The 20137-nt window shown below is 43.4% G+C and overlaps 1 protein-coding gene across 5 annotated transcripts in view; it reads right to left on the bottom strand.

The window, feature by feature from the left end:
* CPEB2 (cytoplasmic polyadenylation element binding protein 2) overlaps window positions 1–20072 on the bottom strand; it is a 110626-nt gene extending 90554 nt beyond the window's left edge. Inside the window, exons 1-2 of one of the 5 annotated variants that reach the window (XM_053253205.1) lie at window positions 17724–20072; window positions 12601–12891 (exon numbers count right to left, since the gene is read on the bottom strand). In XM_053253205.1, coding sequence (XP_053109180.1) covers window positions 12601–12891; window positions 17724–18332 — 900 coding nt within the window. In that variant the 5' untranslated portion in view covers window positions 18333–20072. The remainder of the gene's footprint in view (window positions 1–12600; window positions 12892–17723) is intronic. The other 4 variants (XM_053253200.1, XM_053253203.1, XM_053253202.1 and 1 more) reach the window with 4 other exon arrangements.
* Between the last annotated feature and the right edge of the window lie 65 nt (window positions 20073–20137).

A 20137-nucleotide genomic window follows, 5' to 3' on the forward strand; every position in this document is an offset into this window, starting at 1 on the left:
ATGCCCAATAGACAAAACAGGTTTTGCTTGGCTGAGATCCACATGAAGCTATTCCATGTGTGTTTGTAAAGAGAAAATGTGTGCCCTATCTTCCATTCCTCAGTTAACTCCCTCCACTTCTCAATTTCAGACATTTTCAATGTGTAGTGCATGAAAGAACACTGTGGTGAGATCAGACTTGCCCTTTTTCATACAGCGTGTCAGATGTTGAAGCTTCTGTCACAGTGTCAATAACAGTTCTTCCTTGACTAACATTATCTTTGTCAATATTCCCTAAAACAGGATTAATATTACTCTTTAGTTTGATATCCTCTTGGTCAGTGTCTGGAATTATCCTGGGCGCCAGAGGATTGCACACACAGGGCATTGCAGGAATCATTTCCTCCTGGACCATTTATTCAATGACTATTGATACAGTTTTATTTACTGTTAGATTTTTACATCACTTCTCATTAAAACAATCTCCCAGTGGTTACTGCAGCAGCAAGTTTCATGGTGCCCTCTGGTGATCAAATGTGATGGAAAATAAGTCATCCAGACACATGGGTGGGGTTGTATGTTGAAACACACCTCATTTGAGGTCCTTGAAGTCAGTCACAATAGGAGCACTGCTAACCATACCACCACCATACCCATATAACAATTCCATCAAACCAATCCACGGTGAAATCAAGTGTGAGACTTTAATGAAGTTCTCTACCAGGTTGGAAAACACTTGCTGAGTAGTACCATCATTCATAGTAATTGCATAGTGATAGGTCTCCTCTGTCATGTAGCAATTAAACTGTTAAAGCTGAGGTTCTTAATGAGGCTTTGCTGTTAATGGACCAGAAGGATAGCAGGTCTTCTTTGGCCCTTTCCAGCATTCCTGACTAGCTCCCATTATCTTGAGTCCTTCCTTTCCTCTCAATGGATCTACTTTGCTATGTCATGGGATGAGGAGAAGGCTTCTGAGATATGGTCCTAGTTCCTGCTATATATAATCCAAACACCAACTTCCTTTAATATGCTCAGAGCATACACATAATGAAGAGAGTCTTACCAAAGTCCAAATCCTTAGATGTTGAATTGAGAGTGATGACAGACAAATGAGGGAGAACCAAAATGTCAAAGAAGAGATAATGAAACATTTTCTTATGCAGACTAGTCAGCCTAGCATATATGTGGGTGGGTGAATCGTAATGAGCTTTGGCTTGCTGTAGGCTATAGCTTTCAGAAGCCCTAATGAATTGGGGTTTACAACAAAGACAGAAATCTAATAAAATGTGTACTACAACACAGGGCTCAAATGCCCAGGCAGCAGTTCACCATAGCACCAGAAAGTTTAAGCACTGTGCCTGAGCCAGGAGGAGTGAGCATGCAGGCTGCTCCCTCCTCTTCATTACAACAGTCCATCACCTGAGCCAGATGAATGTGACTGTGGCAGGAGCAACCAACCCTTGTCTTGTCTACTTATCTATCTGGCTTAGGTAGACAATTCTCAGATGCAACCATGAGAAGCCAGCCAAGAAGTGTCCTCACCTGCATGGAGGAAAGGACATGGCTGGGGCAAGTGTTTGTAAGAGAGAAAATGTGTGCCTTATCTTCCCCCCACCCCAGGGTGGGCTCACACCCCATGCCGGAGCAGAGGACATTGCTGGGGGCCGAGCAGCAAGTCCTTCCCACTGGAGCAGAGCATAGTCCGACTCTTTAGATGTGTTTTGGCTCGGGGAGGCAGCCCCAAGTTAGAGAGACTTACTGTAACACCACAATTGCATGGAGATAACTCCCTCAGTGGAAAGCATGTTGAATCCCTATGTTAGCAATGAAGCCTTGCTATTTAGCAAATAATGATAGCAGACAGAACTATGTTCAGTGCTGCTGTATGCAAGGTAAAAAATGTTTTGGGAATACATAAGTTTCACCCTTTCACAATCAAGGGAAATTTGCAAGTCACATGAATTTAACATATTTATATACTATCTGATATGCGTATCTCTAGGAGCTATACACAATTTAAGACAATATAAAAGAATAAAAACAGTTAAAACAATTTCACAGATTAAAGAATTAAAACACACTCATGAGATAAATTTAACAGTTTAAAATGAATTTCAGTTAAAAGCCTGAGAAAACAGGTGTATCTTGAGGGTCTTCCTAAAACCAATCCGAGAGGGAGATGCATATTCCAAAGTCCTGGGGCAGCCATAGATAAGACATGGTTCTGAGTAACCAAACAAGCTGGCAGCAACTGGAACTCCTCAAATGATCTTAATAGGCAACAGGAATCATGACACAAGTAGCCTGGAGCCTAACCAGTGAGGACTTTATAGGTAATAACTAGCACTTTGTATTTCACTCAGTAACATATTGGCAGCCAGTGCAGTTTCTTAAATCGGTGTTATATGGTCCCTTCAGGATGTCCCAGAGACCAGTTCAGCTGCCAAATTCTGTACCAATTGTAGTTTCTGGACTATGTACAAAGGCAACCACATGTAGAGTACATTACAGTAGTCAAGCCTGGAGGTTACCAGCATATGCGCCACTGCTTTAAGGTCATTTGCCTCCAGAAATGGGCGTAGCCAATGTATCAGCCAAAGCCAATAAAAACCTGAGAGAGTTTTGGAAACAAGGTACTGATCTTTCAGGTGGAGTGCAATACCATGCACAACAGGCAGATCCAAACTATCTCTCTGGTCTTGAGCCCCCACAATTAGTACCTCCATCTTATTTGTAAGATGGAGTAATTGGTGCTTTCCACCCCCAGCACAGTACCCCTCCAGTGACTGTTGCTGGTGTTTATCTTGTGTTTCTTTTAGATTGTGAGCCCTTTGGAGACAGGGATCCACCTTATTCATTTATTATTTTTCTGTGTAAAACGCCCTGAGCCATTTATATATGGTATAAAAATCAAAATAAAATATAATAATAATAATGATGATGATGATGATTCAACTTCAGTTTGTTATCCCTCATCCAGCCCATTATCACCTGCAGGCAGGCATTTAGGAAAGTTATGCCATTTCCTGATGAAGTTGATATGGGAAAATAGATCTGGGTGTCATCAGCATATTGATAATATCCTGCACCAAGTCTCCTGATGATCTCCCCCAGAGGTTTCACGTAGATGTTAAAAAGCATTGGAGACAGTATGGAGCCTTGTGGAACTCCACACTTTTCTCGCTTTGCAGTGCAGCAGTCTCTAATTGACACCATCTGGAATCTACCAGAGAGGTAAGAACGGAACCACTGTAGAACAGTGCCACCCAATCCCACCCCCCTCAGGTGACCCAGAAGGATATCATGGTTGGTGGTATTGAAAGCTGCCGAGAGATCAAAAAGGATCAGTAGAGTCACACTCCCTCTGTCAAAAGCCAATTGGAGATCATCCATCAGTCTGACCAAGGCAGTCTCAAACCTATAGCCTGCTCAAAAGCTGAAATGGGTCTAGATAATCTGCATCATCCAAAATTGCCTGTAGCCAAGAGGCCACCATCCTTGCCCAACAATGGAAGATTGGAAATAGGTCTGTAATTAGCTAACTCTGAGGGATCCAATGCAGGTTTCTTCAAATAAAGTTGAATAATAGCCTCCTTAAGATGAGGCATCCTGCCCTCCCTCAGAGAAGCTTTTATAGTATTTAACAGACCCTCTTTGTTAATACAATTACCAAACAAGATTGGTAATTTGGGCAAGGGTCAAGAGAACAAGTTGTAGGACACACAGTCCAAAGCAGTTTGTCCACATCCTCAGGCCACAAACTGAAAGTAATCCAATCTAACTCTGTAAGAAGAGTTGCTGGACACCTCCACAGTAGACTTTGCAACAACAGTGGAATCCAGTTTGGCCCGAATGAGTGATTTTATCTGCAAAAAAAAAAAATCATTGAATGTGTCAGTGAGTCACTGATGGTTCCAAGTTAAAATGGGGGGGCCATAATCCCCTCCTTGCAACTCCAAACAATTCAGCTGGACATGAATTTGAAGAACAGTTTATTTGCTGCCCACACTGCCAGAGCATAGATCTTCAAATGTGCTCTGTGTTGTGATCTGTCAGATTCACATGTCAGTCTTCATGTGCGTTCTAGTCATATACCTTGCCTATTCAGATCCTGTAATTCTTCTGAATACCATGGGACACTGAAGCAGATCGGAGAGGACGCTTAGGAGCAATTGTGTCTATTGCTCTAGTAAGTTCATTATTCCATGTTTGCACCAGAGCATTGACAGAATCACTAGGAGAGCCCACTCTAAACCCTTCCAAGGCTTCTTGGAATCCTATTGCAGTGTTTCTCAACCACCAGTCCATGGACCGGTGCTGGTCCACAAGGTGTTGGGTACCAGTCCATAAGGCATCACTAATAAAAATCACATACCCCTCAAAAAAACAACCACCCCAATTTGGGGCCAGTGCGGGCTGGCAGGAGCTCTTCGGAGTTCATTTCTAGGCAGCCCTCGCTGCTGGATAATGTTTATGAGCTCCAGAGAGCTGCCTGAAATGGTTTTTTGGTGGTGCCTGGGGTGGGGTGAGGGGGCGACCCCCATACTAACTGCTGGTCTGGGAAACTGTGTACGAATAATGTAATAGTCCATGACTCTAAAAACGTTGAGAAACACTGTCCTATTGGATCCAATAACCTTCTCAAGCAGACCAGCCTAATAGGTCCTTCACCCCTGCAGAGGTTGGCTGTGGTTGCAAGTCCTACCTTAACCAGATGGGCAGACGAGAGGAGTCCGCACCCACAGAACATTACCCTGAAGAGACCAAAAGACCCAAGTGAGCATGTGACCAGCATCATGTGTCAGTGCAGAGACCAACTGGGATAGGCCCATAGTTGGCAAATGCGGTTCAATGTTGGCAAGGGAAAAGTGATGCACATGGGACGAAAAACCCCAACTGCAAGTATACGCTGATGTGATCTGAGCTGTTGGTGACTGACCAGGAGAGGGATCTTGGGGTCGTGGGGGACAGCTCGTTGAAAGCGTCGACTCAATGTGCTGCAGCTGTGAAAAAGGCCAATTCCATGCTAGGGATAATTGGGAAGAGGATTGAAAAATAAAATGGCTGATATTATAATGCCCTTATACAAAACTACTAGCCCACCCCGCACAGAGCATCTGTGTGCTCTTTGGGGCCAGCAGTTACCTCTTCCCTCCCAACCCCCACCTTCTGCATCAGTCTCTGCTTCCTAACCACAGCCGGTCCATGCCAGGCCCAGCCGCCTCTCTTCCCCATTGCCACTTCTGCCCCCCACTTGCTTTCCCTCCTCCTGGGCCTTGCCTCTGCAGCCGGGCTGGGCCTGCCGCTGCCTCTGGCCTCCGCGGCTAGCCCACAGCTGCCACGGTGACCAATCCTCCTGGGTGCACCTCATCCAACCAGGTGCCTCCGCCGCCCAGTCAGTCAGATGGGCGCTGGGACACACATTCCAAGGAACACCCAAGAGAATTAATATAGATGGTGCAACCACACTTGGAGTACTGTGTACAATTCTGGTCACCACATCTAAAAAAGGACATTGTTGAACTGGAAAAGGTGCAGAAGAGGGCAACCAAGATGATCAGGGGCCTAGAGCACCTTTCTTATGAGGCAAGAAAACACCACCTGGGGCTTTTTAGTTTAGAAAAAAAGACTACTGCAGGGAGACATGATAGAGGTCTATAAAATCATGCATGGTGTAGAGAAAGTGGATAGAGAGAAATTCTTCTCCCTCTCCCATAACACTAGAACCAGAGGTCATCCTATGAAATTGATTGCTGGGAAATCTAGGAGCAAACGGAAGTACTTTTTAAAATATATATATATTTTCTATCCCACTCTTCCTCCAAGGAGCCCGGAACAGTGTACTACATACTTAAGTTTCTCCTCACAACAACCCTGTGAAGTAGGTAGGCTGATTTTCACACAGCGTATAATCCACTTGTGGAATTTTCTGCCACGAGATGTGGTGACAGCCAACAATCTGGATGGCTTTAAGAAGGGTTTAGATAACTTCATGGAGGAGAGGTCTATCAACGGCTACTAGTCGGAGGGCTGTGGGCCACCTCGAGCCTCAAAGGCAGGATGCCTCTGAGTACCAGTTGCAGGAGAGTAACAGCAAGAGAGGGCATGCCCTCAACTCCTGCCTGTGGCTTCCAGCGGCATCTGGTGGGCCACGTGCGAAACAGGATGCTGGACTAGATGGGCCTTGGGCCTGATCCAGCAGGGCTGTTCTTATGTCATAGCCACTATGAATTCCTGAGCCATTTCTGACAACCTAGTCCCAAAAGGAACATTGAAGCCCCCCAACACCAACAACCTTGGCTACTCCAATGCCAACTCTGCAACCAGTATCATCAGCTCAGTTAGGCACTCTGCTGGGCAGCAGGATGATCAGTACACCAAATGGAAGCCCCAGTCTATCCTTGGTCCATAGACTTAGGTACATACATTCCATATAGGCCAATTCCCTGACAGGGATCCTGGTAAGGGAGATGGTATTCTTATAGTCCACAGCCAACCCACCTCACCATCCACATCCTCCCACCTGCTTGACCACAGGAGTAACCCACCGGAACAGCTGGGAGCAAACCAGACCACTAGCCTTTATCAACCAAATCTCCACAAAGCATATGAGGTCAGCTCCTTCATCCGTAATTAAGTCATGGATGACCTCAGACTTATTTTGGACCAACCTGGCATTACAGAATAATAAGGTGAGGTTCTTTGTGTACTTGGCACTGGTCTCCAAGAGCAAAGAGGTTGTTGGTCTGCTGGTAGGGGTAACAGCCATTACATTTCCGAATTCCCACCCCCTGTAACTGCCTGCTAACCTACCAGAGCCATATATTCTTCGATCCCCCATCACCACTGGAATAGCTGCCCTAAAGTCGTCTATCTCCCCATCCCTGGACAACCCAAGACACATATCTGTACCAGGCCAAACCAGTTACTAGGCAACAATAATATTTTAGTCAGCAGGTGTCTTCCTTTGAAGAATCCAGAACAATACATTTGGCCCCAGCCCTCTGTCCCACCCTCAAAGACCACCACCAAAGGCCACTCCCCTTTGGCTGCTGGCCACAGTGGCCACCTACAGGCAGTCCACTCACCAGCGGCCTGTTCCCCTGGTGCTGCTCCCCTTTATAAGGGCCAAAAGTTTAGAAGCCCAACAGATGTTGCTCTCACCCACCCTATCAACAAACCCAGCCTAGGTGCAAGATGTTACAGTAAATAAAGAGAGCAAAACACCAGATAGCAGCCAGCCAGAAGGAGAAGTGCACAGAAGCCACAGCCCCAAGGGGAATGGGGAAGCCAGATGAAAATCTCCTACCTGATATCTCTTCCAGTCACCTTCTATGCACAAGCACAGGCAATGAGGAAACGAGCATTAAATGCAGTTGACAAAAATGCAAGCCAAACCTAAGATGGTGCAGGGCACAAACCCAAATCAGCAGACCATCTGAAGAGCTTGCAATACAGGACTCATTACAAGAAGTGTGGCAATCAGCATCAACCCAGAGCCTGTGCAGCATTTGAAACAACCCATTACATTTCTCAAACAATATAAGTCTCCTACATTGCAAGAAAAACATGTAGATGGTTGCATTGTTTATTGGCTCAGTATACCTAACTGGAAGTACCATGCATACTCAAGTTCAGCAGTCTGGCTGAAAAAGGTAGTGACAGCTGGCTAACGTAATGCATTGATAGCATATAGAGGTGCAAGGATCTAACAAAAAAGGTTGAATTATTGCATATTATGAGAATGGATCTGCAGCAGCCATGAGGGCATGAAAATGTCATTTTTTTCAGGTGCCAACTAGGAACCCTGACTGCAGAGGTCCAGTACAGCCTTACTTGTAGCAATACATAACAAGCATGAAACTCTAGATGAAGTTTTGAAGGAATACCAGGTTTGGGGTTTTGCCGTTCTTTGAAACTAGACCAGACCATCAGCTCTCCTTTGCATTCCTCAACTGTTTGGAAATTGTTTAATTATAAATTACAGGATCATCTTCTTTTGATTTGCAATTTTATTTCCACCTAAGCAAGACAACATGCAATTCTTGTTTTTATTTTTGAGGTATTGTTGGCAGTTGTTAACTACTGCCATTCTCAACTGTGAGAGGGAGACTATGTACCATTTACAGCACACAATCTGTGGTGAACTAAATCAGTACAGCAAGTATTGATAGCCACTGACTTTAAACTAGCAACTTAGCCAATGTTTAAAATTGGAAATACACATGAACCTGCATACAAATCCTATATATTTATCTACTTTGTAGATATTTGGTGTGAATAGGGAGTTACTGGGTTGAGGAGCAAGTATCATCTTAACTAGGTTCAGAGGTACTAGGTTCAGAGGTGAAATGAAATTATGTATATGTAACCTGAGCCATTTCTTCTTCAGCTTAAATTCCCTATTTATTTAACTAACACATTTTTATACCACCCAAAATGCAAGTTCTCTGGGTGGTTTACAACATCCACCACTACCACCTCCTTTATCCTCAAGGGACCCACAAGCAGTATGGGTGGAATGACACATTAGATGCAATTATATGCAACAAAACTTTGATGGTCACCTCTCTTAAGGCTTCAGAAGGGGGCAATCTGGACCTGAGTAATGGCAGAAAGGAGTGCAAACTCCTCCCACCCCACAATGCTCATCTCCAACAATTCTGCTCCCAAAACCACTTTTCTTCCTCCAGAATGCTAGACATGTTTTTCCTAACTAAGGTAGGCTTATCTGTAACTCCATGGGGATGAGGCATGGAACTATAGCAGGAAAAGACGACCAGAACATAATTAAGCATTTCCCTTTCCAGACTGCTACCACCAAGTAGCCCCCTACTGAAACTGTTTTGATCCAATATTTTACACACATTTCATGTAGCTCCTTCCCAATTAACATCCTACTTAAGAGAAGCCATTAAACATTTCAATATATATCCCAGCTAGAGAGCCATGAAAAAAATGGATCTCCCCAACCCCCATTTTTTTAGAAAAAGTAGCATTTTGTGAAAATCTGAAATACAGTATGCAAAACACTTTTTAGTGTCCTTTACAGATCTAGAGTCATTTTGTTTCTTAGGAACATAAAATATATTATATAGAGCTTGCTTTGCTCATAACATTGATCATGTTTGGTATACTACATTTAGAAGTATAGTTTATTCAGACAATAAGTATGGATGTACTAACTAATTTACTTATATTTTTAATTTGTGTTACAAATGGACTTAACCGAAGTTGCTGAACCCAAGAAATCTAGCATCTCTTTGTTTGAGAAGTAAGCAAAATGTTAATGGTAAAAACCAAAGAAATCAGCTTATTCATGGTGCAGAACTCACCAACCCAAGAGCAGGGTACATGCATTCATTTCATGCATTCCCAAGCCACATCCTTGCTTCTACCAAGCTCACAGAGGTCACTACTAAGGATTGCATCAACACTGCAGATGTAAGTCTCCCATTGTTCCCAATGAAAGCTTGTTGCTGCAGCAGTGATGGAATTCTTAAGAGCCACAGAAGCTTTGCAAGCCTGGTAGAAGTGAGGATGCAGTTTGGGTATGCACAGAATGAGCATGCATACACCAGTCTTGGATTAGCAGGGCACTGCGCTGTATCTTAACCACTATCAACATTATAGTTAACAGAACAGTTGTTAAAGTTATTATGTATTCTTGAAATAGTCCCCTCGAGTGTCAAGCAAGAACAGAAAGCACTCGCTTTCAGAAAAACCAAGCAAAGACTTGCTGAATACAGTGTTTTGCTACATGAAACTGTAAGCACTATCAGCAGTTTATACTTCTGATCCTTTGTTATCATCATCTACATGACTTAAGAAGCCTGAAGTTTGCCTGGATTGAGACAAGTTTCTCTGTTTTCTCACATCATATTTTTTTGATCTGTTATATTTTCAGACACAGAGCAATTTCTCTCATATTCTATAGAACAGGGATTCTCAATGTTGGGTCCTCAGATGTTATTGGACTTCAACTCCCATAATCCCCAACCAAAGGCCACTGGGGCTGGGGATTATGGGAGTTGAAGTCCAATAACATCTGGGGACCCAACATTGAGAATCCCTGCTATAAAAACTATAGAAACTCAAGTATGTAGTACACTGCTCTGGGCTCCTTGGAGGAAGAGCGGAATATAAATGTAAAAATAAATATAAATAAATAAATAAAAATAGAAGATGGAGGAATGTGAAGCAAGCCAAAAGCTTGGGAGATAACATCTTCTCTTATCTGAACGTATCTGAACATCTTTTCTTAAACATTTTATTCATAGTTCCGATAGAAAATATTTTTCTTAAAAGTTAGACTTCTTACACACTAGAAGTGTTGCAACCAAAAATTATGCTGTGAGCTGGGGGAAAACCACACTGTCTGTAAAGAAGAAAGGAAGAATACAAGGATTCCTAAGATAGCAGGGCACCAGGTAGCTGGGTGGGTAGTATCCATTTCCCTCTTTTAAAAATGGTTGTATGAACAGTCACACACTTTAGTGTTATAACATGAGCACACACAGCCTCTAACGTATTTTTAAAATTACTTATTACTTGTGGTGTCACAGAGGTGATCAGAACATCTTTGCACCCATACACCATTAAGTGGTGTAAAAAGAAGGAACACAATCCACATTTTCTTAGCAGCAGAGAATTAAGCCAGACTGCTAAGAAAGTGATTTTTTTTTCTCATCAGCAAGATTTCCTTGAGAGGGGTATCAGGATTCCCAGAGGTAATAGAAAAGCCACTGTACATTCAGTGCTAAAAATATTGATCATACTGCCAAGCCCTTAATCTCATTACAAGACAACTTTGCAAATGAGGTGGCCAATGCAGAAGCAAGTTAGTAAGGAATTATCTCTGGGATAATGTATGGGATATTGGATCAGCTGTGTACTGGCCAAGATGGACGAGTCAGTTGTCCACTTCCTGATTGCTGGAATCTCTAGCCAGTCCTAGGACACACTGTACAGGTGGGTTCTCACCACATTGCCTAAATAACTATTTTTATTTATACACTAAGCTTTATTTATACACTAGCTTGCATTCCTAACATGGTTTATATTCAAGACAGACAAATTAAGATAATTCTGGAAGAGCCAAATTATCTACAAGTATAAATGCATCACTGCCAGGAATATACTTCAAGTTTTTGTGCCATTCAAAGTTTCCAAACTCAAAGAAACCTGCTCTAACATCATCTAAAAACCATGTGCTGAACAGAAGCTACAGCAAAAAGAAAAAAAGAAAAGAAAGGAAAAAAAAGATCTATTGCCTGAAAGTTTTTTTAAAAAAAATCACAAGTACAGCAGATATGCTAGAGGCATTATCTTTTTGCCAGGGTATTTTCCTGAAGTTTTGTTTCTACATATCCACTCTTAATGTGGAACACAGAACTATGCCCAAAGGCTTGATCAACGTCAAACATAATAGTTACTCCTATAGCCATGATCTTAGGCAATCTACAATATTTTCTTTTGCTAAAACATGGTTGGTTCATAGTTTGCACCAGTATTCTTTTTTTCAGCACTACTCATCTAGGCAGTTTGCCTCAGCACCATTTCATTTTTCTTACATGTAATAATTTAACATTGCATTAGACTTCATTTCATTGTACTCCAATTCGAGCCTTGGCTGCAAAGTTGAAGTATGCTACATTTCTGCATTTAGCCCATTACTGGAAACAATGAACAGCATCAGACTTGGTACAGAGTGTTATTCTATCAGCCTTCAGATGTTAAAGGGACGTTTTGTACCAGCCACCAAGAAGCTTATTTCCAAAGTAACAAATAAAAATTGTATACATATCCAGTGTATGTGTACACACACAGACAGAAAAAAAGCTATAATACAATGACAAAAGTTTTTTAAACGACTGATACTTCTATCCTAAACATTAGTAGTACTGCGGATGAAGTGGGAACACAATGCCATTGCTATGTTGATGTAATATTTGCAATGTACTGTAACTTCCGAATTATTCACTTTCACAGAAAGTCTTCAGATCAAGCTGCAACAGAGGATTTAGGTTAACATAATTTTCAGTCTTTATAGGAACATAGGAAACTGCCATATACCGAGTCAGACCATTGGTCTATCTAGCTCAGTATTGTCTTCACAGACTGGCAGCAGCTTCTCCGAGGTTGCAGGCAGGAATCTCTCTCAGACAACCACTTTGTATATAATTGTGCTTTGGCAACATACTGTATGCTTTGGTAGTTTGTTGGTTCAATAAAAAAATATTGTCCTATTTTTTTAAAAAAATCTTGTCCTATCTTGGAGAAGCCAGGGAGGGAACTTGAAACCTTCTGCTCTTCCCAGAGCGGCTTCATCCTGAGGGGAATATCTTGCAGTGCTCACACATCAAGTCTCCCATTCATATGCAACCAGGGCAGACCCTGCTTAGCTATGGGGACAAGTCATGCTTGCTAAGACCAGCTCTCCTCTCTATCTTGTCCGGTGACTAAACAACGATTTTAAAGACAAACACATGAGCTAGTAAACTATAGTAACCTATAACTAGAACACACTTTATCCATTCTAAGTATTTAAAATACTTGCAAGCTTTCACCAGCATGCAATCTTCAACATTAAACATCATGCAGAATGTTGTCATTACATACCATTCTTACCTGTAGGGGCAAGAGTGTATTACTATTGTTGTCTGTTCGGAAAACATTATCTTCAATCCATGATTTCGGTGTCAGTGATGGCGTAGAACGGGTAAATTTAGGGGGAGCTATGACGTTACCAGAAAACGGCTTCTTCAAGGGAGAGATCTGATTCATAGTTCCTGGAATTCCCATGTTTCCAGTTCTACGATGGTCTCTACCATGCATGCTTCCCCAGGACATATTTCCTGTGCTCCAGCCACTACTCTGATGGTTGCTCCAGGGTGACGGCTTCAGAAGAGGCTAAAGGACAAGAGGGGAGCAAAAATTGTTACTTTGAAAATATTTCTAATGAATGTGACATATTGCATCCTAATCTTAAACTCATCCACCATGCAAAACCTAATGAACTCAGCACCAGCTAGTTACTCCTACATATAAGTACAGTTTTGCAACCTTACAGGAGTTTCAAATAACTTTTCCCATGAATACAAGATCAGCCCAAAGGAGAGAAACATTAAAGATGATTTACCAAAAAAATCTGATATACTTTTATAGTACCATTATTCTATAAAATGTGGCATAAGGCAGCCCTGGAAATTGCTAAGAGCCACAAGCTCCACTTCATCCCTGTACATTTTCTCTGGACTAGAAATTGTGAACCACCTGGGCTGAAAGTCTGCCTGAAGCACTAATTTGATAGTACTGAAGGGAACACAGACTGCCCCCCCCATTTTTTATACTGACCTCAACTTCTGCTTTGTGGAGGAGACATGCGTGCATGTCACACATAGGTAAAAGTGTGCCGTCGAGTCGGTGTCGACTTCTGGCAACCAGAGAGCCATGTGGTTTCTCTTTGGTAGAATACAGGAGGGGTTTAGCATTGCCATCTCTGGTACAGTATGAGATGATGCCTTTCAGCATCTTCCTATATCACTGCTGCCCAATACAGGTGTTTCCCATGGTCTGGGAAACGTACCAGCAGGGATTTGAAACGGCAACCTCATGCTTGCTAAGCAAGTTATTTCCCTGCTGCGCCATTAGGTGGCTATGTCACACATACAAACAGGCTTTTTAGGACAAAGTTTCAGCGCCCCTGTACTAATGTAAGCAAAGACTTGACTGACCAAAAGAATGAAAACTCAAGCGTTTCTTCTTAGTAGAATGCAGTTTCAACATCTTCCTTGAACCCGTTATGTTTTCCTTGGACAGAGATGGGAATTGATCTTTTACTTACTTCTACAAAAATAGTACTAATTTTGAGAATGGAAACAAGTGTGCAGCTTAAGCTTCTTATGATTTTTTCCCCTCAAGAAAACATCAACTCTAAACATGCCCCAGATTTTTACCATCCTAAAGCAACAAATCATCTTGCTCTAAAATTGGGATTTTTAAACAATATTTGTCAATAGCATAGATTTCAAGCTTGAATATCTGGTTGTATCATTGTAAGTAGCCAGAGCTCACTGCTCTGTCTCTATACAGCTACACACCCCACCAAAAGAAGTGAAACTCTGCTAAATGCACACAAAGGATAATTTTGATCCCTGATCCAATTACAATGTATTTCTATTTACTCTGTTCAGAAATGAGGGTTAGATAGGTAACCAGCTCAGTCTTGCAAGTACACAAGATCCAGCAGTGAGCAAAGGTGTACCAATGAAACTGTCCACAGTACAGTACTCACCAGTAGTCAAAGAAAAGAATCAACTGTTTTCCAATTTACAAGGTTTCCCCACCTACTCACCTGAAATTTTTACTCACCACAGGCAACCAAGTAAGTTGCTATTTACAAATCTGAAGTAGCTAGATTTGGATTACTTAATGCAGCAACAGATAAGAGCATAATGTATCTCATACAGCAATATACATGGGTATATAAATACCATCAATTGATGATGTAAGAACTTTAAAGCATAGTGACACATTTAGAAGGTGGGTGGTGTGAAAAGTCTAGCTCTTCCTCCCCTCAACAGAGTGAGAGCAACAGGGATGTTGCATAGAATAAATATTCATAGTTTGTGTCAAAAGTATGACATACAACAGCTGCTCAATACTAGTACTTTGGGAACATCTATAGCTGTGAAGCATCTTCAGTCGGCAAAGTCAATACAACTAATAGTTGTCTTTTTTAAAGAAAAATTTATCCCATGCCAAAAGAAACTTGCTTGTATTCCAACATCTCACTGGGTAATATTCTGTTTTTAAGTTCAAATACATTATTTCAATGTACAACATTTAAAAAACCCAGTGATGATGGCAACTTGGTGAGCCAGATATACAAGTAATGTCTATTTAATTTTTTTAAAAAATAAATAAATGATTTTAATGTTTACATGATTTTAATTATTAAATTGATTTTAGTTGATTTTAATTGTTTTTGTTTTGATGTAAACCGCCCTGAGCCATTTTTGGATGGGCAGTCTATAAATCAAATAATTAATAAATATTTGAAATCCAAAATCATTTTGGTGGGATAAAAAGCAAACCTACAGTTCTATACAATTGGAAATAATTATGCGGCAATTCTTGTGTTTCATACTAGAATTTTAGAAGTACTCATCGTACTGCAAATTAAACAAGAAAAGTCCAATGTTAATGATTTAAACTTCACTATCCCACTTGTCTTCTGTTTACCAACTATCATTGACATATTTAAAGTGTGAAAGGGCAAGAGGCAGAAGACATCAGTTCGAGTGTAAGTGGAAAAATTGTGTTTCTCGATTTGTTCAAAGAATATACAGTGGTAAAAAGCCATCCTACTAAATCCAAGTAGTAATTCATTTTTCCCTTTTACTGTTTTCATTATAGAAATAACTTTACAGATAATAATTAGTTTCCATATCACTGAATGGATAACATCTGACCAAGATCCATGATCAGCTCCTAACACACTCGATGGTTTTCTCAACCTCAATTTACCATGGATAGAATGGGAGCAGGAACAACTTGGGTGGTTCCATAGAGAAACAATACAGCAAAAGACCTCTCATATTCAGGAGGGTCTTTTTTAAAAAGCAAGAACACTGGAGGGAAAAGATTTAACACCAGCGCATAAGCAAAATGCAACAGTGTAGTACTCCTCACTGTGGGCTGAGAAAACTAAAGCCAATCCATCTCAGAAGAATTCATGAAACTGTATGCTTGTCGTACTGTCAATATGTAGCGAAACAATTCTTAAAGGGCTGGATGAGGAAAGCAGTCTTTCCACCAATAAGAGAAAAGGATTTCATTCCACCCATTAAAGCAGCAGTAAATGCTGCATGAGACTGGACAACCTGAAATACCACACAAACTTTTTTGGCATCTATTAGCAGTTATATGAACTGCTTATCACACATAGCTCAGAATTTCAAGATGAAGTATAAACTGAAATATGGTCTATAGCCCTATTCATAACCTGGATTAAGTAAAAGCACTTGGATTTATGCTAATGCAGTCCAATTTACTGGGATGTGTATGGTGAGTCTGCCAGATTTTGTTCTACTGCTGATCGTCAGTTTATTCAAAAGCTTCCATTATGCATTATATTGCTTTTTTTAAAAGGTCAAAATAAATCCATTCAACACTCTTGTTTAAAACAGATGTTTGGTGCAAAAATTGATAGTTTTAAGAGCTGTCTGGTCATTGTGCAGCTATATTGCCATCAGATTCACTATTAAATATAACTGTTCAAAGAAGTCCATAAACTGCCAATACAACCAACCAGAAAAAAAATTAAATATAGCCTACTAGAAATTATGCAGGGCTTTCATTACTGACTTAGCACATCATTCTGAGGGCAGTGAGCAACTAAGCCACAACGATTAAAAGGAAGGGAAAGCAAACAACACTAATAATTCATCTTATGTGTCCATCCCCAAGATCTAATATACGGGGGAGGAGGAAGATGTGTGCAAGTAAGACTTCCCCTTCCTTCCCTTCACAAAAGAAGGGAAAAGAACACATTACCAAATTCCAACATGGAAACCATGTCAATGTATTTAACATAAATCCAGTTTATATCACTACACCTGACAACTAACTATGCATGTATGGGTTTAAAAACTTCATACACATGTGGTAGGATGCGGCAACTGATTACTCTGTCTATGCAAAGAAGAGAGATTTCCACATACAGTGACCGACAAATAGGATTCACACTATTTAAGAGACAAACACATTTTCCACATTGGAATTGTGAAATGACCCCAAAGATCATGTCAAATGTTTGGTGTCCCCCCCCCCCCCCCGCAAGTAATCAGTGTTTGAAAACCCATGTATATTGTCAGTTCTAAAGCTTGGCACAAATGTTTATTTTCCCCTGTGAGCACATGGGGTTGGGAAGCCTGGAAGAGAAAGGGGGAAAGGGCATATATGGCTCACTTCTCCTCCTCCCCCAGCTGGGTGTCTGAAGAAGGCAGTTGTGGAAGCCCCACCCCACTTCCACAAATCAGCTGGCACACTGTCACTGTTGTGAATTTCAGAGGGAGTGTCCAGCCTTGCCTTACATTGGAGTAATGATCCCCATCCAGTTTATGGATTTCTTTAACACCACTTCCCTGTAGTTCATGAATAAAGGGAAAGGTCTCTTTTCCCTCTCCACAAAATCAAGATTCCAGGTCTAATATTCCTCCCACTAGGTACAGGGCAACCTGTCTCAATATAGGATAGCCTTACAGGGAAACAATCAGATGGAAAAAGTAATTTCCCTTTTAAAAAAACAAAACCTTAAGAGTTATTTTGGGGTGGGTGTGGGTTAATTTATGGGTGGGGTGGAAGAGAGCACGACATGCTTTTTAAAAATATAATTTTAGCAGACGTATATAATTGTCCCAAACCTACACACAATAACCGCTCCATCAGAGGGCCTGTCCTCTCACACCCACAAGCTCTTTGGAGGGTCCCTTTCACCATCAGTGCCTTGTAGGTTTTTTCCTCGTTTGATGTAATACTGCAAATTTTGCTGCATACATTTTGTGGCTAGTAAACCGCTTCAGGCGACAGGGGTTTCGGCTGGATATGTGTACAAATTATTAATTGGAATATACACACACACCTCTGCCATACATAGACAGACACACAGCCGGGAGAAGGTGAGCCTTCCCTTCACCGCAGAGGCCCCCCACCCCGCGGCTCTTTCTGCTGGTACTAACCTGGTGATGGTTGTAGGAGTTCCTCTGCTGGAGGAAAGCGGCCGCCGCGGCCGCAGCTGCCGCCTGGTGTTGGTGGTGTTGCTGCAGCTGAGGGCTCACCGGGGACCGCCGGTTCTGCTGTTGCTGCTGAGGTAAATTAATCTGAGGCGGCGGCGCTGCCGAGAACGGGCTGCTGAAAGGCCCCACGGAGGCGGCGTGAGGCGACACTGGCGAGAAGCTCTGGAAGAAAGCCGGGTTGATGGACGACGGGATCCCGCCTCCAGCCGCGTAGAAGCTACTGCTGCCCTCCGAAGACGACTCCGGGCTGGGCGGAGGAGCCATGGCGGCGCTGGTCGCTGGAGGCGGCGGCTGCGGAGGCGGCTGCTGCTGCCCCGGTGGCGGTTGCTGCTGAGGTGGCGGAGGCGGTGACGAGGTCTGCACCGACCAAGGGGTGCCGAAGCCGGGCAGCGGCGGCGGCGAAGAAGTCGCCGCTGAGGCAGAGGGGCCGCCCCCACCGTGATGAGGACTAGGGAGCTCTGGGCCCTGCAGGCTGCTGAAGCCGGAGCCCAGCCCGCCGGGCAGAAGGTTCCCGGCGCTGCCCAGCAAGTGGCTGTTAGGGGGAGACTCCATAGGGAAGTGGGGGAGGGCAGAGAAAGTAGCCTCTCCTCCCTGTGGCCTTTAAAGCCCGCAGGTGTGAGAAGGAGGGGACGGTGGCCGCCGGTTCACCACCCAGCAGCAGCAGGAGGCGGCGGCGGTGGTGGAAGAGGCGGCGACGGCAGCAGCAGCAGGCACCACATTGGGGTCCGCCGCCGTAGGGAGCAAACAAGCGAAGTTGCACCGGCCCAACCCTTGGCAAGAGCGGCTGGAAGTCCTTTGGGGAAGGCTGCTTAAGGAGGCGCTGGAGAAGGCGGCGACCACAGGGGTGGTGGGTGATGGTGTGCTGGGTGCTCCTCTCGCTGCTTCTTGTCAGTGGGGCGCCTGAGCTGCTCCTGCTTCGGTGTGGGGAGAGAGAGGGCGGTGGTGGAGCTGATGAGAGTCCTGGGGGTGGTGGTTAGATTGTTCAGGGGGTGGCTGCTTCTGGGCTGGGCGGCTGCTGGAAAACCTTTCCTCTTCTGGCGGTAGCGGGAGGAGACTGTTTGTTGCCGCTGCCTGTTTAAAGTCCGGGCTGTGGGGCTGAAAGTCAGAGGATGATGCCCCCCCGCCCCACCAACCACACGCCCTTGATGCGGGGTGGCTGCTGCTTTTACTGGCGCAGCCGCCCGCCCAAGCCTCTCCCTTCCCTGGCGGCGGCTCCTGCGATTGTCACCCCCCGAAGCAGCTCATGTTTTGATGACGTGGGGAAGGCAGGCAAGAAACCGAAGAGGAGCAAGGCGGCGGCCGCAGCAACGTCCACCTACCCCCCTTGGATAAGCTGTTACTCGAAGAACCGGTCAAAGCGCCTAAAAGAGCAGGAATGAGGAAACGCTGCCACCGCTGCCGCTGACAAGTGAAGAAGGAGCTAGGAAAGGGCAACGCCTCCCCCACCTAACTAGGAAGAGACCTACTCAGGGTACCCCCCCCACCCCCAAACTAAGGAGCTAATTCTCCCTCAGTGGGACCCACCCTAGAATACCCAGCGAGGGCAAAAACCGACATTCCTGATCAATAAAGATCTCTGTGGGTACACGACACTGATGTACAATAAAGAAAAATAGCGTTCACACACACACACAAAAATAAGACAAAAAACAAGCGCAGCCTAGGACAAAAGACGCCCTTCCTAGAATACAAATTTCTCAAGACAAAGTGCGCTGGTTTTTTTTTTTTTAAGCCCCCGTTCCAACCACTACAGCTACTTGTGAGAGATGGCCACTCTATATAATACGCTTGTGTTATTAAAATATCTCTTGGAATAAAAAAAATCAAAAAAATCAAAACCTCGGTACTAATAAATAGCACCGACTATAATTTTTTTTTTAAAAAAAACCCTTTTTAGAATAAGTTAAGCACCTATCAAAGAAAACCTTCCTAACAAAGATTTGCAAAGGCCAGTCCACTCTGTGCTTTTTAAAAATCCACTACGATCATGAACAGCCCGTATCAAATAGAAACCTTCGCTGCATCTATCCTCTAGTATCCTGCCTATAAATCACAGCCTTCACTCTCACAAACTCGGGGTAAGGGTAGTGGAGACGCCAAACTATCTCTTCCCCCACTCCCGTACAATATTCCTTATTCTTGAAGCCGGCTTTACAGCTCCTCAGTCCTCATTAACAGCTCCCTTGCCTGCTACTGCAGGCACACAAGAACCCCGGAAGTGTCGTCACTGCCGCCACACATCACAATCCTACTCCTCCTTCCAAGCCTGTCAACGTTTCAAACACTTCATAAGGCCACGCCTCGTCATTAATAATTCACGAGGCTCCGCCCTCCTTTACGTCTAGCTCTGCCTCCTA

Source organism: Hemicordylus capensis, chromosome 5, assembly GCF_027244095.1.
Source record: "Hemicordylus capensis ecotype Gifberg chromosome 5, rHemCap1.1.pri, whole genome shotgun sequence".
Taxonomy (NCBI): domain Eukaryota; kingdom Metazoa; phylum Chordata; class Lepidosauria; order Squamata; family Cordylidae; genus Hemicordylus; species Hemicordylus capensis.